Source organism: Urocampus carinirostris, chromosome 11 (assembly GCF_059441175.1).
Source record: "Urocampus carinirostris isolate Australia breed hairy pipefish chromosome 11, RoL_Ucar_1.0, whole genome shotgun sequence".
NCBI lineage: Eukaryota > Metazoa > Chordata > Actinopteri > Syngnathiformes > Syngnathidae > Urocampus > Urocampus carinirostris.
The window spans coordinates 25,575,431-25,593,685 of record NC_142359.1 but is presented as its reverse complement, the minus strand read 5'-3'; the positions used below and the strand labels follow the sequence as shown (position 1 = coordinate 25,593,685).

Here is an 18,255-nt window from a genome sequence, read left to right as displayed (position 1 = left end):
GGTTTGATGTCCAGACCGGTGATAATGATGTCATTTATCCTGGTATACTGTTCCAGATCTGCAACGCGTCCTTCTAGCGCAATAATCCTCTTTTCTTTCTCCATGTTTTCGTTTTTTAGGTCTTTGATTTCAGCCACCAAACTCAAAATTGTGTCTTGTTGTCTGGTGACGATATCCATTTTATCCATTAAGAAGCCGAGTGACTTTTTAATTTCCTCGAGTTCTTTATCTCTGCTCGGCATCTTGAAAACTTCATGTTCCTCTTACGGCACCGTCCGCTGATCGCATCTTTGACCAAAGACCGCCAATCCAGAACCACAAATAATTCCCTTAGTTTATACTTTTTTGTTTCGCGTCATTTGTTTTATTTTCCCCCAGAATCGAATTGATGTAGTCGTATTGAGGACAATGCAGCACAAGAACATGTTTCAATTCAAGTTCATTGTTTTAATTTACTATTTTTCAAAAGGAGATAATATATTATTTGTTACAATCTATTATATTCACTCATTTTTTTTTACTTCTTTGAGTGTAAATGTTTTATTTTAATGATAATTTTTTAGAATAACATAGTCAAGTCAAGTCATTTTTATTTGTATAGCCCTTAATCACAAATAGTCTCAAAGGGCTTCACAAGTTATTACATATAAGAAGTTTAGGTTATGGAGTAGAAGTGAGTTTTAAGCTTAGATTTAAACATTTCCACTGAGGTTGCAGATCGGATCTCAGGGGGAAGAGCATTCCAAGACACCGGTGCCCGGATGGAGAACGCTCTCGAACCAGCGGAACACTTCTTGGCTCTTGGGATCACCAGGAGACCGGCGTTCTGGGAACGAAGGCTTCGGGCCGGGACATAGGGGGAAATCGGATCTGAAAGATATGAGGGGGAAAGTCCATGTATGATTTTGTATAGTAATAGAAGAACCTTAAAATCGCATCTTAGGCTAACAGGGAGCCAATGCAGGTTAGCCAAAATTGTGGTGATGTGATTAGTTAAAAGCCTCTCTGCAGCATTTTGTACCAGCTAAAGACTCTTGAGTCTGGTCATCGGAAAACCGGAAAGTAGTGCGTTACAGTAATCGAGACGGGTGGTAACAAACAAAGTATAGGACGAATTTTAGCAACGTTACGGAGATTGAAGAAAGCGGTTCGAGTAATTTTCTTCACATGTGTTTGAAAGGACAGATCGGGGTCAATAATGACACCTAAATTTTTAAGTGAGTTGCTCTGTGTGATGTGTCAATTGTCGATGTTCACAGCAGTAATAAGTCACAGGACTTAGATGGACCAATAACTAACATTTCAGTCTTTTCAGAGTTAACATGCAGGAAATTGAGTGACATCCACACTTTTATCTCAGTGAGGCAGGCCTCCAAATTTCCACAGTTTAGTGTGGCAGATTGCTCCATCGGGAGATAGAGTTGAGTGTCATCTGCGTAGCAATGGAAACTGATATTATACTTGCGAATAATATCACCTAGTGAAAGCATATAAATGCTGAAGAGAAGGGGGGCAAGCACTGAACCCTGCGGAACACCACAGGTAACACTAAAGGGCTCAGATGTCAATTCGCCATATTTAATGCAGTGTGTCCTATCTGAGAGGTAGGATCTGAACCATAATAGGACGTTTCCTGAGAGACCAATCCATTTTTCCAACCGTTCTAGCAAGCTATTATGGTCCACTGTGTCAAATGCAGCACTAAGATCCAGCAGCAGCAAAAGTGATGATGCGCCAGAGTCCATTGCCCGTAGGAGATCATTGGTTACCTTAATCAGAGCTGTCTCAGTAGAGTGGTTAGCCCTGAATCCTGATTGCATTGATTCAAAGAGATTGTTCTCGGACATGAAGTCATTCAGCTGCTGTGCCACTACTTTTTCAAGTATTTTAGAAAGAAACGGTAGGTTTGACACAGGTGTATAATTACATAAGTTTTCTGGATCAAGGTTGGGTCGTTTCAGTGTGGGTTTAATGACGGCGGACTTAAAAGCCGATGGAACTACACCTGAGGAGAGTGATATGTTTAAAATATTTAGAACTGAAGGTGCAAGAACGCCAAACAGACCTTTAATAAGTGAACCTGGAAGCGGGTCGAACTGGCAAGTCGTCGGTTTGGCCGTATTCACCATCTGTTTAAGAGTATCGAGTGACAGTTCACTAAAACGGGACAAAATCCCTGGACAGCCACCATATCGTGCATCTATAGATTTGAGTGCTTTAGTATGTGTTGAATGAATACTGTCTTAAGCGATTTCTTCCTGTATGCTTTGGATCTTCTTAGTAAAGAAGACCATTGTCGTGGGCAGAATGAGTGGAGCTATCTGGGATAGTCTGTTGCCTTGTAAGCGATGCTACAGTGTAGAAAAGGAACTTGGGATTGTTCTTTTGTGACGCAATCACCTTTGAAAGGTCGGCTGATTTTGCAAAGGCCAGGGCCGCTTTATACTTCAACAAACTATCACACCAGATTTGATGGAAAACTTCAAGCTTGGTAGCGCGCCATTTACTTTCAGATTTCCTGCCTTCTCGTTTAAGGGATCAAGTTTCATCATTAAACCAAGGCGTGCATCTTTTAGGGCGTGATTTAAGCCGGATGGGCGCTACTGAATCCAGGGCACTAGCCAGGGCAGCATTGAATTAATTTATGAGTGATTCGATACAGCCTATGTAGGAAGGAAAGGACGCGACTGCTCCTGGAAGAATATCGGGAAGCTCAGAAACTGTGCCCATGTTTATATTGCGTCCATTGAATCCTTCAGTTTTTTTGTATTACATTTAGCTAGCACCTCAAATGTAACTGAATAATGATCCGAGATAACTGTAGTACGCGGTAACACCGTCATGTTTGAGGGTGAAACTCCTCGAGTCAGAACCAAGTCGAGCGTGTTTCCATCTTTAAAGGTTGGCAAATCAATCACTTGATTAAAACCAAATTCATCAATTACAGACTGAAACGCAACAGTGAGTGAACTGAGTGGGGAGTTCATATGAATGTTAAAGTCCCCCATAATTATAATTTTGTCTGCATAGGTTACTAGTTGGGCAGCACGGCGGAGCAGTGGTTAGCGCTTGTGCGGCACAGTTCATGTCTTGGGAACCTCATGCGTGGGTTCAAATCCAGCTCCAGACTTCCTGTGCGGAGTTTGTATGTTCTCCCCGTGCTTGCGTGGGTTTCCTCCGGGCACTCCGGTTTCCTCCCACATTCCAAAAGCATGCATTTCAGGTGAATTGGCCAGTGCAAATTGTCCCTAGGTGTGAATGAAACAATGCGTTGTCTGTCCCCGTGTGCCCTGCGATTGGCTGGCAACCAGTTCAGGGTGTCCCCCGCCCACTGCCCGGAGATGGCTGGGATGGGCTTCCCTGCACGACATCCCCGCTTCTGTTTTCTGTCTTTGCGCCGTCTTTGTCTTCGATTTTCCTTTTTTTTCTGTGGAGCGGGAAAGCAGGGCGAACCCGAGTCCCTTTGGAGCTCATTCGGGATGTCATGGGTGGTATAGAAAGTGCACGAAAAGTCGAGCTCCTCTTGGCTGTAGGTCTTATTGGCCACGCATGTTTCCGAAAAGGAAAGCAGGAGGACAGTGGTAAATAGTAGGATAGCCCGATAGCAACTAGCCGCAACGTAAACATGCGCCGCCATGTTGAAAACCGGAACCGGAAATGAGTCTTAATCAAGAGTCTTGATTAAGAGAGTGAGAGGAAGAACAGAGGAGGTGGTGATGGAGGAGCCGAGTGGTTTCAGGATAGGAAGAGGATGTTTGGATCAGGTGTGTGAGAAACATTTTGCAAAATGTAAGGATGTTTGTTTGGCTTCTGGGCCTTGAAAAAAAAGTATGACAGTAGATGGAGAGGTGTTGTGGCAGGTGATGGTAATGTATGGAGTTGGTAGAATGTTGTTGGAAGCATTGAAGAGATTTTATGTGAACAGCACAGCATGTGTAAGAGTAGGGAGTGAGACAAGTGAGTGGTTCCCTGTGTTGACTGGTGTGAGACAGGGGTGTGTGATGTCACCATGGCAGTTTAATGTGTACATGGATGGCGTGGTGAGAGAGGTGAATGCAAGAGTATTTGGCAGAGGTATAGACATGATGGACAACAGTGGAACAGTGTGGCAGGAAAGTCAGTTGTTGTTTGCAGATGACACAGTGCTTGTGGCTGATTCTGAGGAAACATTGAGAAGGTTGGTAACGGAGTTTGGAAGAGTATGTGATAGGCGTAAGTTATGTGTCAATGTTGGGAAGAGTCAGGTGATGAAGTGTTCACGTGATGGAGTGGGCATGACGTTAGAAATCAGTTTGCATGGACAGGTGCTGGAAGAAGTTGAAAGCTTTAGGAACTTTGGTTGCGATGTGGCTGCAGTTGGTGGAATGGAGTATGAGGTATTGCACAGTGAATCAAGGAAGCAAGGTTTTGGGTGCTCTGAGGAGAGTGATGAGCAACAAGAGTATGAGTATGGATGTTAAGAGGGGACTGAATGAGAGTGTGTCAACTGTGTAGTATGGTGCAGAGACTTGGAGCCTGAATGGAGATTTGAGAATGAGATAAAATCTTTTGATTTGAGTGTTTGAGGAGTATGTTACAGGTTTGGATAAAATGAGATATTAAATCGTGAGAGACAGAACTGGTGTCGTAGTGAAACTGAGCAAGCGTGTGGATAAGAGAGTACTCGGGTGGTTTAGACACATGAAGAGGATGGATGAGGAGGGAATGTTGAAGAGAATCTACAGAGCGGAAGTAAATGTGGAAGGAGACCAAAAGGAAGGCCGTGATTGACGTGGATGGATGGTGTTATGAGTCCACTGAAGGAAAGAGGTCTAAAGGTAGTGGAAGCTAGAGCTCTTGTTGGTGATAGGAATGAGTGGACAGGTGTTGTAAAAGGATAGTGGGATGTTTGGACACTTCCCAGGGGATCGGCAGGGCACCTGTATGTTGCGGCAGGGGTAATCCGGTGAAAGCTGTTGGGCCCTGCTGTTAAACAGAAGAGTGTGTTGTGTCACCCTGACCCGAGTGACGTGGCCGCTTTCTTGTGTCCCGTTTCATCTGGAGGGACGAAAGCATGACCAACTTGGGTGCCGAGGGGCTTAACTTGTTTGGGTGGATGGGCGTTTGGTTTGGCCATGGTCATATATTTTGTTTTTTTACTACTTTTTCTTTTCTTTGTTTTTGAATGTGTTTGTCTTGCTGTCAGTCACTCATCTCGAGGGATTATGACCAGGTTAGGTAGATAAATATCGAATTTTAAGTTTAACATTTTTTGTAATTGTATATAAAGTCCTAAATTTCCTTTAGTTAAGTATGTTATTTTTTTTGTTTTAGTTGCTTTTCTTTGTTTTTAATATTATTTCTTGTAGTTGCGTATTTTCTTTAATATGAGTTTATCAAAAAAGAAACTAATTCAGAAATGGAAGTTCATTAATAAGGTGCCAAAGTTACCTGACGTAGGAGACGTAGGAGGTCCATTGCAGGTAGTACGGAATAGTGCTGAAATTCACCAAAAAGACAGAAAAAAGGATGATGGGGATGGCTGTGATCGGTCCAGCGAAGGTCGCCACCTGGGAGTTATCATTGATGACAAAGAAATCAAATGAATAAAACAGAAGCCTCTAACGATAGCGAATCCAGATCCGGAAGGTGAATATCTGTCTTTTTTAGGTTCTTTTGATCCACCATTTTCCTTTTACGGATCCGGATTTTCTATTTATAGAAAGATCGACCTGTGGTGAAGGAGACACCACCCCGATGAGCAGCCCTAGGGACTGCGCCACCATCGGGATGGCTGTGGATAAGGCCAGGAACAGCAGGAACCGAATCGCTTCTGGAGGCTGGCTCGTCATCCAGTAAACGATGCTGCAGTACAGGACTGGACAGATAATCTGCAAGAGAATATCATATTTGTACTTGTTTGCTAATATTACTACGGAATTCATTCTTTTTGGCCTCTTTCTGGTGCCACAAGACAGATAGAATATCTGAAAAGGGGGATAGAAAAATCCAGCAAAACAGTTAGCCTGCTAGAATAAAACATTCACGGGCAACTAGACATATATAAATATCTAGAAATGGGGCAAATAGGAAAACCCAGAAGGAAAAAAAATCTAAAATAAGGGGGGGGGGAGGCACAAAGATAGAAATATCCAGCAAAAAAGAGTGGCTAAGGAGAAAATGCAGAAAAGAGGTGATAAGATTGACAGAAAAATCCAGGAAAGGCGAAGATGGAAAAACCCAGAAAAAATCAGATAGAAACTCCCATAAAAAAGGCTGCTACATAGAAATATCCAGCACAAAGGCTAGTTAGATGGATATAATGTCTGGATAATCAGCAAAAAGCTGCTAAAAGGACAACCGGGACCGATCGGCAGAAACAAAACATGCAGAAATGAACATGCAGTAAGCAACCAGGATAACCAAAGCCAATAACAAAAAACTACCATGGCAACAAACATAAACCTGGCCAGGGAAAAACAATGTGCATGGCAGGCTAGCCAGCTAGCCTACTGCTAACGGAAACTGGAAGCCTACGGGATCCCCACGCTAACGAGGAGCTATCAGTACGATACCATATTAATTGCAAAACAACCAGCGAAAAACACAAAAGGAAAAGTCCCAATCACAAACTCAAAAGGTAGGCAAAGGTAAAAAATAACACACCCTGTTCACGACGGCAGGTAAACTTACCCCACGCAGCTTTTGATGATCAAAGCACGCAACTCGGACAAATCAGACAGAAGGCCCCCAGCGACAAGGTAAGCAAAGTTCCCATTATTCCAAGCAGAAGTAAGTGTTATGCATTACTCTGATCGCCGTCTGTTTTTCAACGGGACGCGCAATAGTTTTGATTCACTGTTGTCATCCGATGACGTCACAGCTCTAGGCAATATCGGGTCAAAAGTCAACTTAAAAAAGTTAACTTAATATTTTCTCGAGTTCCATGGCACGTGGAATATTTTGAAACATACGAACATGATTGTCGGGAACTCAAGCCCCTTAATCGAACACAGTAACCATCACCCCATCCTCCCAACCCCCTAACCATAGTCAACTAATTTAACAACTAACCCCCTATGCTTAAACCCATAACTCCTAACCCAAATACCAAACCATAACCTGCTAACCATAACCCCCTAATAACTCCTAATCCTACCTCCCTGACTTGAACCCCTAGTGCCAACCCTTACCCCAAGGGGCCGGTCACACAGCAGTTTGCGGCTGAATCACGGCTAAAATTTTGCGTTTTTTTTTTTTGCCCGTGGTTGCCCGCGATGGAAAATGCGCAAAATTGGCCAACCCGCTGTTCATCGGTGATATGCCCGGCGACTGTTCCGCTTCCTCACCGCGTCATTTCCGCGTCATTTTCTCGTGTTGACCACGGGTATAAAAGCTCCCGAGCCGGTGTTGTGCCCAAATCCGACTCCTACGCAACCCCACCCCCTCGCGTGAACGCACATTCCGCTGCGATCGCTTTTGTTGGAAGCGTGCATTGACGTTGGTAACTTTTTCATCCACGTTAACAAACGCATTTTGTAGAATACGATCGCACTTTAATGTTTAAATAAACGCGTTATATAGACTAGGACAGCGGTCGGCAACCTTTGACACCGAAAGAGCCACGGAAAAGAAAACACTGGGAGCCGCACGCACATCTAAAATGAAAACAAACAAAAAAAAAGACTTCTACTACTTTACTGCACCATATTTCTTATGAAATCCACGTGCTACAAATTACATTTTATTCATGTAATGAACACATTTTGAATTCTTGAAAAAATAATAACAATGAATGTCTCTTTCAAATAAATTAAAAAGCTGAATTTAAATTGTCCATGTAGCAAACGAAAGCAGAAAAATGCCATGAGGCGTCATCCTTATATCCATTTATCTTATCTAAAATAAAGATAACACTATATATATTGCTTTTTCTTACCTTTACACTTTGTACAAACAACTATAGTGTGGTTATGTCTTATGAAGTGCTACGGAGAAAATTCAATTTTACCGATGTAATGAACACATTTTGAATTCTTGAAAAAATAATAATGTCTGAATGTCTCTTTCGAATACATTAAAAAGCATGCAGCGGAGCCTTGACCTGAATATATAAAATAAATTGGGGGGAAAAGCACTGTGTCACTAAACAATGAAAATTAAATATTTGCAAAATATCTGCATAAATATTCATTTTACCTGATTAATGGGACTTCTGCTCCTGAACCTCTGCGGCTTTGCCGGGGTTGAAAGTCGCTCAAAATAGACGGCGTTTCCGCGGGTACACCGGCTTCCGGAGTATGACGTCTATTTTGAGCGCCGAAAAAATAATATCAAATAATTTAATTAATATTTTTATATTTCAAGATCCCAATAATCTTCAAATTTAGAACTAAAATAATATAAAAACTAACACAAATAAAACACAATTCAATTAAATACAAAAAAAAAATTCTTTAGTAATTTATTTTCCCAAGCCAATGAGAGCCGCATTATAAGGATGAAAGAGCCGCATGAGGCTCCGGAGCCGCGGGTTGCCGACTACAGGACTAGGATCTCCCAATTGTTATAATTAGCTCGCTTTATTGTTTGAATAAGCGTTTCATATAGAATACGATCGCTTTTGTTGGAAGCGCAGCAGAATGAGGATTTTATATACGGTGTGCATTACCGTTCGATTACGTTCACAACAAAAACAAAGACGGAATGGTTTAAGTTGTATTACATTCCCAACAAATGCAAGACGAAGTGGTTTTGGTTATATGTTCGCCATTACATTCCCTAAAAGTGAGATAAAACGAGGTAAAAGTGGTTGTAGTAGCGAGGGGATGCAAATCTCAGCAGAGATGTATTTCTCGGCATAACACCGGGCTGTAGCAATCATAACCGCTCAAGACAGAATCCCGTGAAGATCAAGATTTCAAGCTATGGCACCGAAGAAGCCAATATGTTATTATTGTAATCGTTTTTCATTTGTATTTTATTATCTTGTTATGAAATTAAAAGAAATGTCAAGAAATAAAAATGGATTAAGACGAGGTCACTACGGTGACGAATCCATGTTCACCCCTTGACGTCTCGAGCACAACTGACGTGTGCTCGGCAAATCGCGCTGTATATACGCGGAGAAAGGCGTTTGACGTCACACGCGTAACACGCTAATTTCACGTAATAACACCGCGATACAGGCGCAGAACATGCTATGACCATGCTCCACCCACGATGACCCGCTGAAATTTCCCGTCCTACCCATGTGTAACCACGCCCTGGCCGCGGCCAAAGCACGTCGTTCCGCGTCATTTCCGCGTCATTACCTCGTGTGCCGCCCGCGGTTAACACGTGCTCAAAGTTTTGAGCAGCTCAAAACTTTTTCGCGTGGCCAACCGCGTGTGAATTTCCGACCGCGAGTAAAGCACTGCTGTATCTCGTCTGTATGGCGATCTCAAAGCGTCCAATAGCGTCCGCCTCACAGGCAGAAATTTCTGGCCGTGATTCAGCCGCAAACGGCTGTGTGACCGGGCCCTAACCAACAAACCTAACTACTTACTCCATAAATTCCAACCCTTATCACTAACCCAGTAACCCTGACTCTTAAGTCCACCCCAATAACCTCCTCTCTCTCTAACCCTAACCCACTAACCTAATGTTAACCCCCTAAACCTATAACTCCTAACCTACACCCCTAACCCTAACCCGAACCTATTACCCCAAACCCTCACACCTATCCCTAACCGAGGAACCCAAATCCAAACCCCGGACGTCCTAATCTTAACCCCATAACTCCTAACCCTAGCCTCAATTCCTAATCCACCAAATTAACCCTTAACGCTCACCCTTAACCTTAATCTTCTCAATTCTTTTCTTTCAAGCCCGCACTCGGAAGAAGAAACTCCCTCGTGCAAGCCCCCCTACATAATATTGGTGGGAATTAAATTAAGATTGCTCTATATTAATGGTGGGCAGCACGGCGGAGCAGTGGTTAGCACGTGTGCGGCACAGTTCTGAGGTCATGAGATCGAACACCCTGTGTGGAGTTTGCATGTTCTCCCCGTGCAGGGATGGGTTTCCTCCGGGTACTCCAGTTTCCTCCCACATTCCAAAAACATGCATGTTAGGTTAATTGGCCGGTCCAAATTGTCCCTAGGTATGAATGAGCGGGCGAATTGTCTGTCCCTGTGTGCCCTGCAACTGGCTGGCAACCAGTTCAGGGTGTCCCCTGCCCTATGCCCGAAGATAGCTGGGATGGGCTCCAGCGCCCCCGCGACCCTATTGAGGATAAGTGTTGTAGACAATGGATGGATGGATGGATGGATATATTAATGGTAACACTTCACCATGCCAAATCTTTGCCTCTCTGCACATTTTCGCTGCAGGAATACTCCAGCGTCTTATCAGTGTGATTAGGTTGTAATGTCTTTAAGTGACAGCTTAATTTATTTGGCTTTGTGCTGTCCGCTGCCAATATTTTTAACATAGCAAGCACACCAGTCTTTGCTTGGCTCCCTCTAAGGTCGCAGTGAAGTGCTAAGGCAGGAGATTTTTGTTTGACTCCTAACCTTGTCTCTCCTCACCTGTCCCCGCATCAGTGTTATTTTTTTTTATTGGGTCACTTGAGGGCAGGCTACACTGAATGTCTACACTTCATACTCTATGATTATACCCTGTGATTGATGTTCTGCATGGAGGTTAAATGTAAACAAAACACTCTGCCATTAAGAATGTCACTGCCTCCTAGTGTAGTGGAGGTGCAATTGAACTTCATTGCGGGAAAATTAAAAAAGAGGTTCCCTAAAGTCATGCCTGACCATATATATTAGTGCCCCATGTGTAACACAAATGCCCGATCCCATTCCTCTCACTTGGCCCTGAGAACCCTCCAGTGAGGTCCCTCCATAGGGAAGTGCCCTCGGTGAGTGGAGTGCATAGTGGAGATGGTTTCCTAAGAAATTAGACGAGACTTGCAAGGTTCCACCCCTGTCCAGGAGATGGCGGTAATATTAATTGGCTGTAAATGAAATGAAATTATCTGCATTTATATAGCGCTTTTCAAGTCAAGACTTCCCAAAGCGCTTCATATTTCCTAATAGCGGCCGTGCAGCCATGTAAGGCGCTAACCTGCTTATTAGAGGTATTAGGGGTTCAGTGTCTTACCCAAGGACACTTCGACATGCAACACGGAGGAGCCGGGATTCGAACTGCGATCTCTTTATCCCAAGACGAGAACTCTACCTCCTGAGCCACTGCCGCCCCTCATCTGCCGGTATGAATGCAAAAAATGACGGCGGCGGAAACAACTCTTTGGTGGATCTGCCGATGAATCGGACTTTGAAGGACAACACATAAATACATAGGAATTTTATTTTGGTACAGACGCTTTCCGACTTACGAACGAGTTGGGTTCTGGACGATCGCTCGTAAGTTGAACTTCATAAGTTGCTTCAGTGCTATATTTTGTGTGTTTAAGGTTTTCATAAGTATGTTTAAGGATTGTATAAGTAACCTGTATTGTTTTGTACTAAAAACATGTAATAAAATAATATGTTCTATAAAAATAAAGTTAAATTTAACTTACTTTTAGAAGATGAGCTTCAAGAGTTAGGCAATCTCCTGCTCCGTGGTAGGTGTCCGAAAAAAAGTGATCCGTCCGTTTTCTCAACCGCATCAAGCGTTCTTATTCCACTTTTGTTTATAGATATTATATAATATTAAATGGATGCATGAGATATTAAACAATAAAAATGTAAAAGTTTTTAGCGCGCTGGAGATAGTAGTCGTAGAATGTGAGGTGCGCATGAATGATGTCAGTGGGGCGATGAATATCGTTTGTGCGAGAGTGTAAGCGAGCGCGAGAGTTTAGTTTTGGAAAGAGTTCGGTGTGTTTACAAAGAGAAAGTAAGGGTTTCTGATTATTTTTTCATGAACGAGGAGCAATCCATTACCTTAGTGACGTATTGGCCTACGTCACATGTAAACAACATGAGTCTCAACCTGGGGTGTGGCAGGTGGAGAGTTCGTGCAACGTTAAAAATGCCCGCTACAGCTGCGTTATTACCGATTGCCTGGAAGCTCATCACCTTTTCCGTGTTTTCAATCAACGGAGGAGAAATGTGCTATACTGAAGACAGCTTCGGCGCTATGTAGCGCTGATTCATCTTTGCAAGGTACGTACACTCATTAAAAAAAATATGACCCGTTCGGTCAAATACAGTAAGGGTTAACGTACAACGCACGTTCACATAATACCCTATGTTTGTGTAGACATAAATGACAACCTACGTATTAGTATCTTAATGCCATTTTATGACATATAGTAGGGGTCTTTAATGTGTGACATGATGAAAAGTAAACAAACACAAGAACAGTCCACCTGACCCTTAAGGTGACATATCGTCACCAAACTTCCCTGTACGACCCTAAAACCTTAGTTCATAAGGAATTTAATTCAAAAGAGTTATCATTGGATATAAAAAAGGTCATTTCAACATTTTTCATGATGCTTACATCACAGTAAAAGCTGTCTTTTTCTTTTCTATGCCCACATTTGTGTCAAAATTGTTTATGTTATCTATTGTGTTCCAGAGTGGCCGTCCCATAAGCGTGGACAGGTTGGACAGGAATGTTCCCATCCTGTGCTTATGATTCCATGTGGAGTCAGAACTCATTCAGGACTTAAGGTTGAGCAAGAAGGTCATGTGGGCCCTGCTGGAGCTGCTAAAGAGGGAACAGGGCCATGGCTGGAGGTCCTGATCTACGTGTACTGTCTGGCCCACGGTCTGTCCTACCGTGTGGTGTCACGGGTCTTCAGGGTTCCCAGGTCCACCGTACACAGAATTGTCCACAGTTAATATGGAATGAATTGCTCAAAAGCCATGTTTTAGGCTCTGGAAGTCAGACCCACATTTGCATCCTGTGCTTTTCTGCATTACTGTTCAATAAACATCTTTGTTTTGGGTAACACCTTGTTGGTTTATTTCATAATGATGTGAGATACTGTGTGTGAACTATGTGACTGTTGGACAGAAAACAACTACAAATCACACCAGCTTAAATAATAGTTTACTTTCAGAAAAACAAACTCACATTGGGCCGAAATACATAATAGTAAATAAATAATGTGTCACAAATTGTAACAAAAATATACCAATACTTCCATAAAGCTGGAAAACACAAACTGGAACTTCAATGAGTTCTTAATAAAATCAAATATTTTCCCAAAACAAAGGGAAACATTGCAGAGATGTCACTGTTCTGGAAATTTGTCCACAAGCTTCCCAAAAAGGACGGGAACTGCTCAGTTTTGGCCACATTTTCCCCGAGCCTTTTCTTCACTCCGGGAGATTCCTCTTTCAAAAAGTCAAGGAGTGTATCGTGCATCCTTTCTTTTCTGGGTGATTTGGGGTTTGGCGCCAGATTGGAAAATGCCAATGACGTGCCCGGTGGTGTGGATCGTGTGGTAGCTGTGATGGTGACCAGCTCTTCCACGGGACGTTCTACAGTGGCCTTTAGGTTGGGTGGAAAAAACAAGAATTACTTAATGCTGGTGTATTGTACAAAAACAACTGTGTATAGGATACTCAACAGGTTGATGTGAGACAGGAAATTATAGGATGTATTCTGGATAATTATTTGATAGTGAATAGATACCTAAACTTGACATGTTATTCTATTGGCCAGCATCACATATGCTTTAGATTTGTCTCCACGTTTGGACAACGTTTCGAGAAGCTACTTAGTTTATTTAATATGTGTTGACAGAGAGGACAGTGGACTATGTGATTGTAATTTGTTTCAACTGTATTTCCACGTGAAATTCCGAGACATTACTCATGATGAATGATGAAAACTAATGCATTCTGATTTCACATGAAGGAATCATATTGTAAATAAAACACGACACCCGAAATTGTGTGCAGTAAATAAGCGCATATATCCAGAATGTTATTGTGACTATGCTGCTTTAGCGACTGTCCATGTATTTGTAAAAGCACAACTCATTTAAGATAAAAACAGGGATGGGCTGAGCCGTGATTTTCTGCAGTTATCCTACTTTACAGTTTGTAGCGTGAAGATTTTTTTGGCAGCTCCCTCGGTAGATTTGTGCACTTTGTAAAGTAGCGATTTTGCAATGTTCATGTTTTAACGCAAAAATCTGATTTTCTATTGCATTTACGTCTAACTAAGATATCTCAATATATTTCGTTGCAAATACATGCGTGGTTGTGGAAAACTACTTACATTTGTGCGGTTCCTTTCCAGGCATGTTTGTTGATATTGAGAATTCGCATTGCCTTCTGGGTAGTCACTTAGCTTCCAAGTGAGGTACCGACCTCCCTCGATCTGAAGTGGTTATGACATGGTTTGAGGGCACTTTTCCCTCGGTCTTGAGAGTATCGGGACACACCCCATTTTCACGTGAACGCGCAAAACCGAGTGACTAGGGCAGATAGCGAGTGAAAGTGCGAAGAATGGGACTCAGCCAAACTCTTGACTTCAGATCATAAAACGCAAAGGTTTTTCTTACTGTGTTGGTCTTGATAGAAATATGAAACTCATCTCTTCAGATGAATTTGCTGTTGAATTGCCCAGACAGATTCTTCAACAGGGTTTTCATATCTGATCCAGAGAAATAGAGAATGGAAAACAAATTATGGTTTATTCATCTTCCAGTATGATACCGATATTGCATCCCGGACCAATATCAACCAATCTAATATTTCCACTACAAATTTTCTAATAATGAATTTGGAGTCCAGATTCAGGTTCGGATTATCAGATCTTATCTTAGTCCTGCTCCCCTCAAATTGAATTGAAATGGAAATATCGGATATCAATATCAGATCAGACCAACCCCATTAATCTTCCAAGAACAGAAACAGGAATTGACTGTAATAATGGGAGCCAATAATGGAGTTGAACAAATACAGATATCTTGGGCTGATACCAGAATGAAATCAAAATTGTTCTCTTATCGCCGCCCTGCACAAGCATGCAAAACTCTGAAAATATATATCTTGAGACTTTTGCTATTGCACCAGTTATTATTGCACTACTGTTATGATGTGCTGTTCTTTCATTGCACTTCTATGACTTAGGTCAGTCTCTAAGCACTACTTTGTCATTATTTTTGCATATCTCTCCAAACAGTCTTAGTTTTTTATTCTCCTTAAAGTATCTCTCACATGTTTACCCTGGATTGCCATGTCAATGTTTTACAATGTTGATATCAATGACAATATAGACAATTCAATTCAATAGATGCAAGCAAATCAACATTGTTATTGTCAATATTATATTATTGTGATGATGATAATAATAATAATAATTATAACTATTAATTGTTTTTATTGTCATAATTGGTGTATGAATGATATTTAGTGATTACTAGAATTATATGGATAATAGATGGGTAATACTAAGCTGAATTAATCTGGCATTATAACTGTTGTTATGATAATTATTTTTATAACATTTATGTGACTATTATTGTTATTATTAGTAGTAGTATTGGGATCCAAATAATATAAGTGTGCAGAAGCCTTATCTTTTGATGGGTCAAGCTAATAATTGAGCTTATTATCATTGAAATGACTATTATGACTAGCATTATATTGTTGTTCTTGTCGTTTTCATTATCACCTATTTGTCTATTCCTATTGATATTGTTGAACATTGTTATTATATAACTGTCACCATCATATGCAAATCCATCACAATCTCGACCTATATTTACAAACAAAAAACTATGAGGTGGATAAATATGTAGGTGAGGATAGAAGCTAGTAAAACACAAACAAAAACTAAATAAATGGGGATACAATCACATAGCCCCGCGACCTTACTGAGGATAAGTGGTGCAGCTGATGAGATGAGACAATCACATAGATATACAGCTTCAAAAGAACTCAAAACAGACATATGCTTCACATTTCAGAGTTAGGGTAGACAAGTGGGAGCTTGATGCTGGAGGCATCTGGCTCAAGCTCCTGTACCTTGTCTCTTTAATGCAAAGATCAGGACACTTAAAAATGGCGGTCCTGCTGCCTAGGTGCGGACCCCTTAAGGTAGCAGGGCCAAAGATACTTGTATACCGGACAAAACACACCACATGGCAGTCAGTTTCACCATGAGCATCCAAGAGAACTATGTTATCATAATACTTTATTTTCTACATGTATATATACAGAAGAGTTAACTGTGAGACACAATTATTAACACAGTCAAGGGGGTAGGATTTAATGAGCATGTGCTTCTTCCTACTCCCTTTCGAACATCTCATCTCATCAGCTGCACCGCTTATCCTCAGTAGGGCAGTCATCGGGCAGTGAGCAGGGGACACCCTGAACTGGCTGCCAGCCAATCGCAGGGCACACAGGGACAGACAACCCATTCGCTCATTCACACCTAGGGACAATTTGGACCGGCCAATTCACCCGAAATGCATGTTTTGGGACGTGGGAGGAAACCGGAGTGCCCGGAGGGAACCAAAGCAAGCACGGGGATAACATACAAACTCCGCACAGGAAGTCTGGAGCTGGATTTGAACCCACGACAGGTTCCCATGACATGAACTGTGCCGCAAAAGCGCTAACCACTGCGCCCCTTGCGAACATGTACGATAACATTGTGTGTTTTCTTTTCTTTTTTCGATTTGTCGTTTTTGCTTTTGTTATGTTATGTTCGAAATAAAAGCTTCATTCATTCATTTAATATTGGATCAGGTCAACTCTTGAAATACTCTGGAGCGGAAATTGGGATTGACTGCTTGTACATGAGCACCAATTAAATCATATTTTTTCCCCGGACTGATATTCAATATTGGAACATTTTTGCAAGAGTTGGGTAATCTGGGTTCTGTTTGCTAGGCAATGACTTAACCTGCCTTCCTGCAGCAGGTCCTCTCCTGGATAGTGTAGGACAGATCGCTGAAGTCCAAGTTGACGGCGCCCTGGCGCAGCAATTGGCTGAGACGTTGAGCATCATTGTTGTCTACTTTCTTCAAAGTGGACATCGAAAAGATGCCCAGTTGGGGCTGCACCGGATTAGCAAAGTCTGAGCCGTTGTCCCTCATTTTGAGGCAGCTGGCGGCTCGGTCTTGCACCTTCCGGAACATGCTACAAGGTGGCAATCGGCGTGATCATTTCTATTAAAGACTCAATAACCCTGACATAAAAATATTGGGGAAAAAACAAACCTTGGAAAGATATGAAATCATTATTATAAAAATTTGTATCAATTCATAACATTTTTAAATTGTAGATGATTCATAGATTCATCAAAACGTGGTGATAACGTGGGCAACTAATGAGGAGAAAATACATAATTCCCAGAATACATCTTAAATTTTATTTTGGATGTGATGTTTTCAAGAGGTCCCAAGAATCAGATGGATGGAACCATTTCAAGGCATAAGACAGAAAGTATATGGCGCAACAAGGGTTGCTGACTAGTTAAAATGTTATATTTTGGGATTCATGTTGTGTAATCCGTATTTGACTGTTGGGGGAAGTTTATGATTATTTTTCAGGGTATTGAGTTGTGCAGTCCCCTATTAATGTTTCCTCGTGTTGAGCGTTTCCTTGCCCTCATGTAGGTTTTAGATTAAGGGATGGTGTAATAATAGCCTGCAATTTTCAATACTCTGTGGTCTGTGCAGCCCTTTGAGACTCTTTATGATGAAGGGCTATACAAATAAACATGACTTGACTTGACTATATGCCTAACGGCTAAAAATAACAATAGCAGTAAGCCAAGCGGACAATATGAGTGACTAGAGAAGAAAATGGTGTAAAAAGTGCTTGCATTTGCTTGCATTAGCAGCTGTGGAAGATTGATTTACACAAATAACTATAGCGACTATCCATACCCTGTTGCCAAGTGGGTAATATCAGTGGCTACAGAGGACAAAGTGGGGAAAAAAGTGGAAGAGGCCTGAATCACATGGACAGCTGAACGAAGCCTGTGAAAAAGCCAGTGAAAAAGCCAATGAAAAAGTAAGAATGAGCAGCGAACAATAACAATACAATAAAACCAAATAAAATTAATAAAATGATGTGAAAAATTGATAAAGAAAATTAGATCAAATTGATATACCATTAGAGGTGGGGTGCAACATTTTAAAATGTAAGGTTTCAATCATTACTTTAAGTAGAAAGATTGTTGCAGAGTAATGCATGATTTAAACAGGCCTGATGAAAGTAAGATAAAAGAAGATAGGCGTATTGGAAAATAAAGCACTAGGGCTCTTTGAAATCAGTTGGGCATTATTAAAACATACTA

The 18,255-nt window shown here is 41.6% G+C and overlaps 2 protein-coding genes across 3 annotated transcripts in view; both read right to left on the bottom strand.

The window, feature by feature from the left end:
* LOC148356913 (ATP-binding cassette sub-family G member 1-like) overlaps window positions 1-18,255 on the bottom strand; it is a 162,937-nt gene that overhangs the window by 143,528 nt on the left and 1,154 nt on the right. The window contains exon 2 of one of the 2 annotated variants that reach the window (XM_088348352.1): window positions 16,859-17,090. In XM_088348352.1, the coding sequence (XP_088204478.1) occupies window positions 16,859-17,089 (231 nt within the window). In that variant the 5' untranslated portion in view covers window position 17,090. The other variant, XR_015852104.1, reaches the window with a different exon arrangement.
* On the bottom strand, window positions 580-8,241 carry LOC148356914 (ATP-binding cassette sub-family G member 1-like). Its single transcript, XM_088347002.1, has 4 exons — window positions 8,179-8,241; window positions 5,712-5,870; window positions 5,431-5,549; window positions 580-870 (listed from the first exon to the last, which is right to left on the bottom strand). Exons 2-4 carry the CDS (start codon window positions 5,829-5,831, stop codon window positions 726-728), a joined length of 384 nt encoding a protein of 127 aa, XP_088203128.1. The 5' UTR covers window positions 5,832-5,870; window positions 8,179-8,241; the 3' UTR covers window positions 580-725.

Bases quoted from the DNA above. Each gene is read 5' to 3' on its own strand.
- LOC148356914 (XM_088347002.1), bottom strand. From the start codon at position 5,831: ATGACGAGCCAGCCTCCAGAAGCGATTCGGTTCCTGCTGTTCCTGGCC. The intron at 5,550-5,711 runs GTCGATCTTTCT...GATAACTCCCAG, and splicing joins TGGTGTCTCCTTCACCACAG to GTGGCGACCTTCGCTGGACC. The intron at 871-5,430 runs GTAACTTTGGCA...CATATCTTTCAG, and splicing joins TCCTACGTCTCCTACGTCAG to ATCCGATTTCCCCCTATGTC.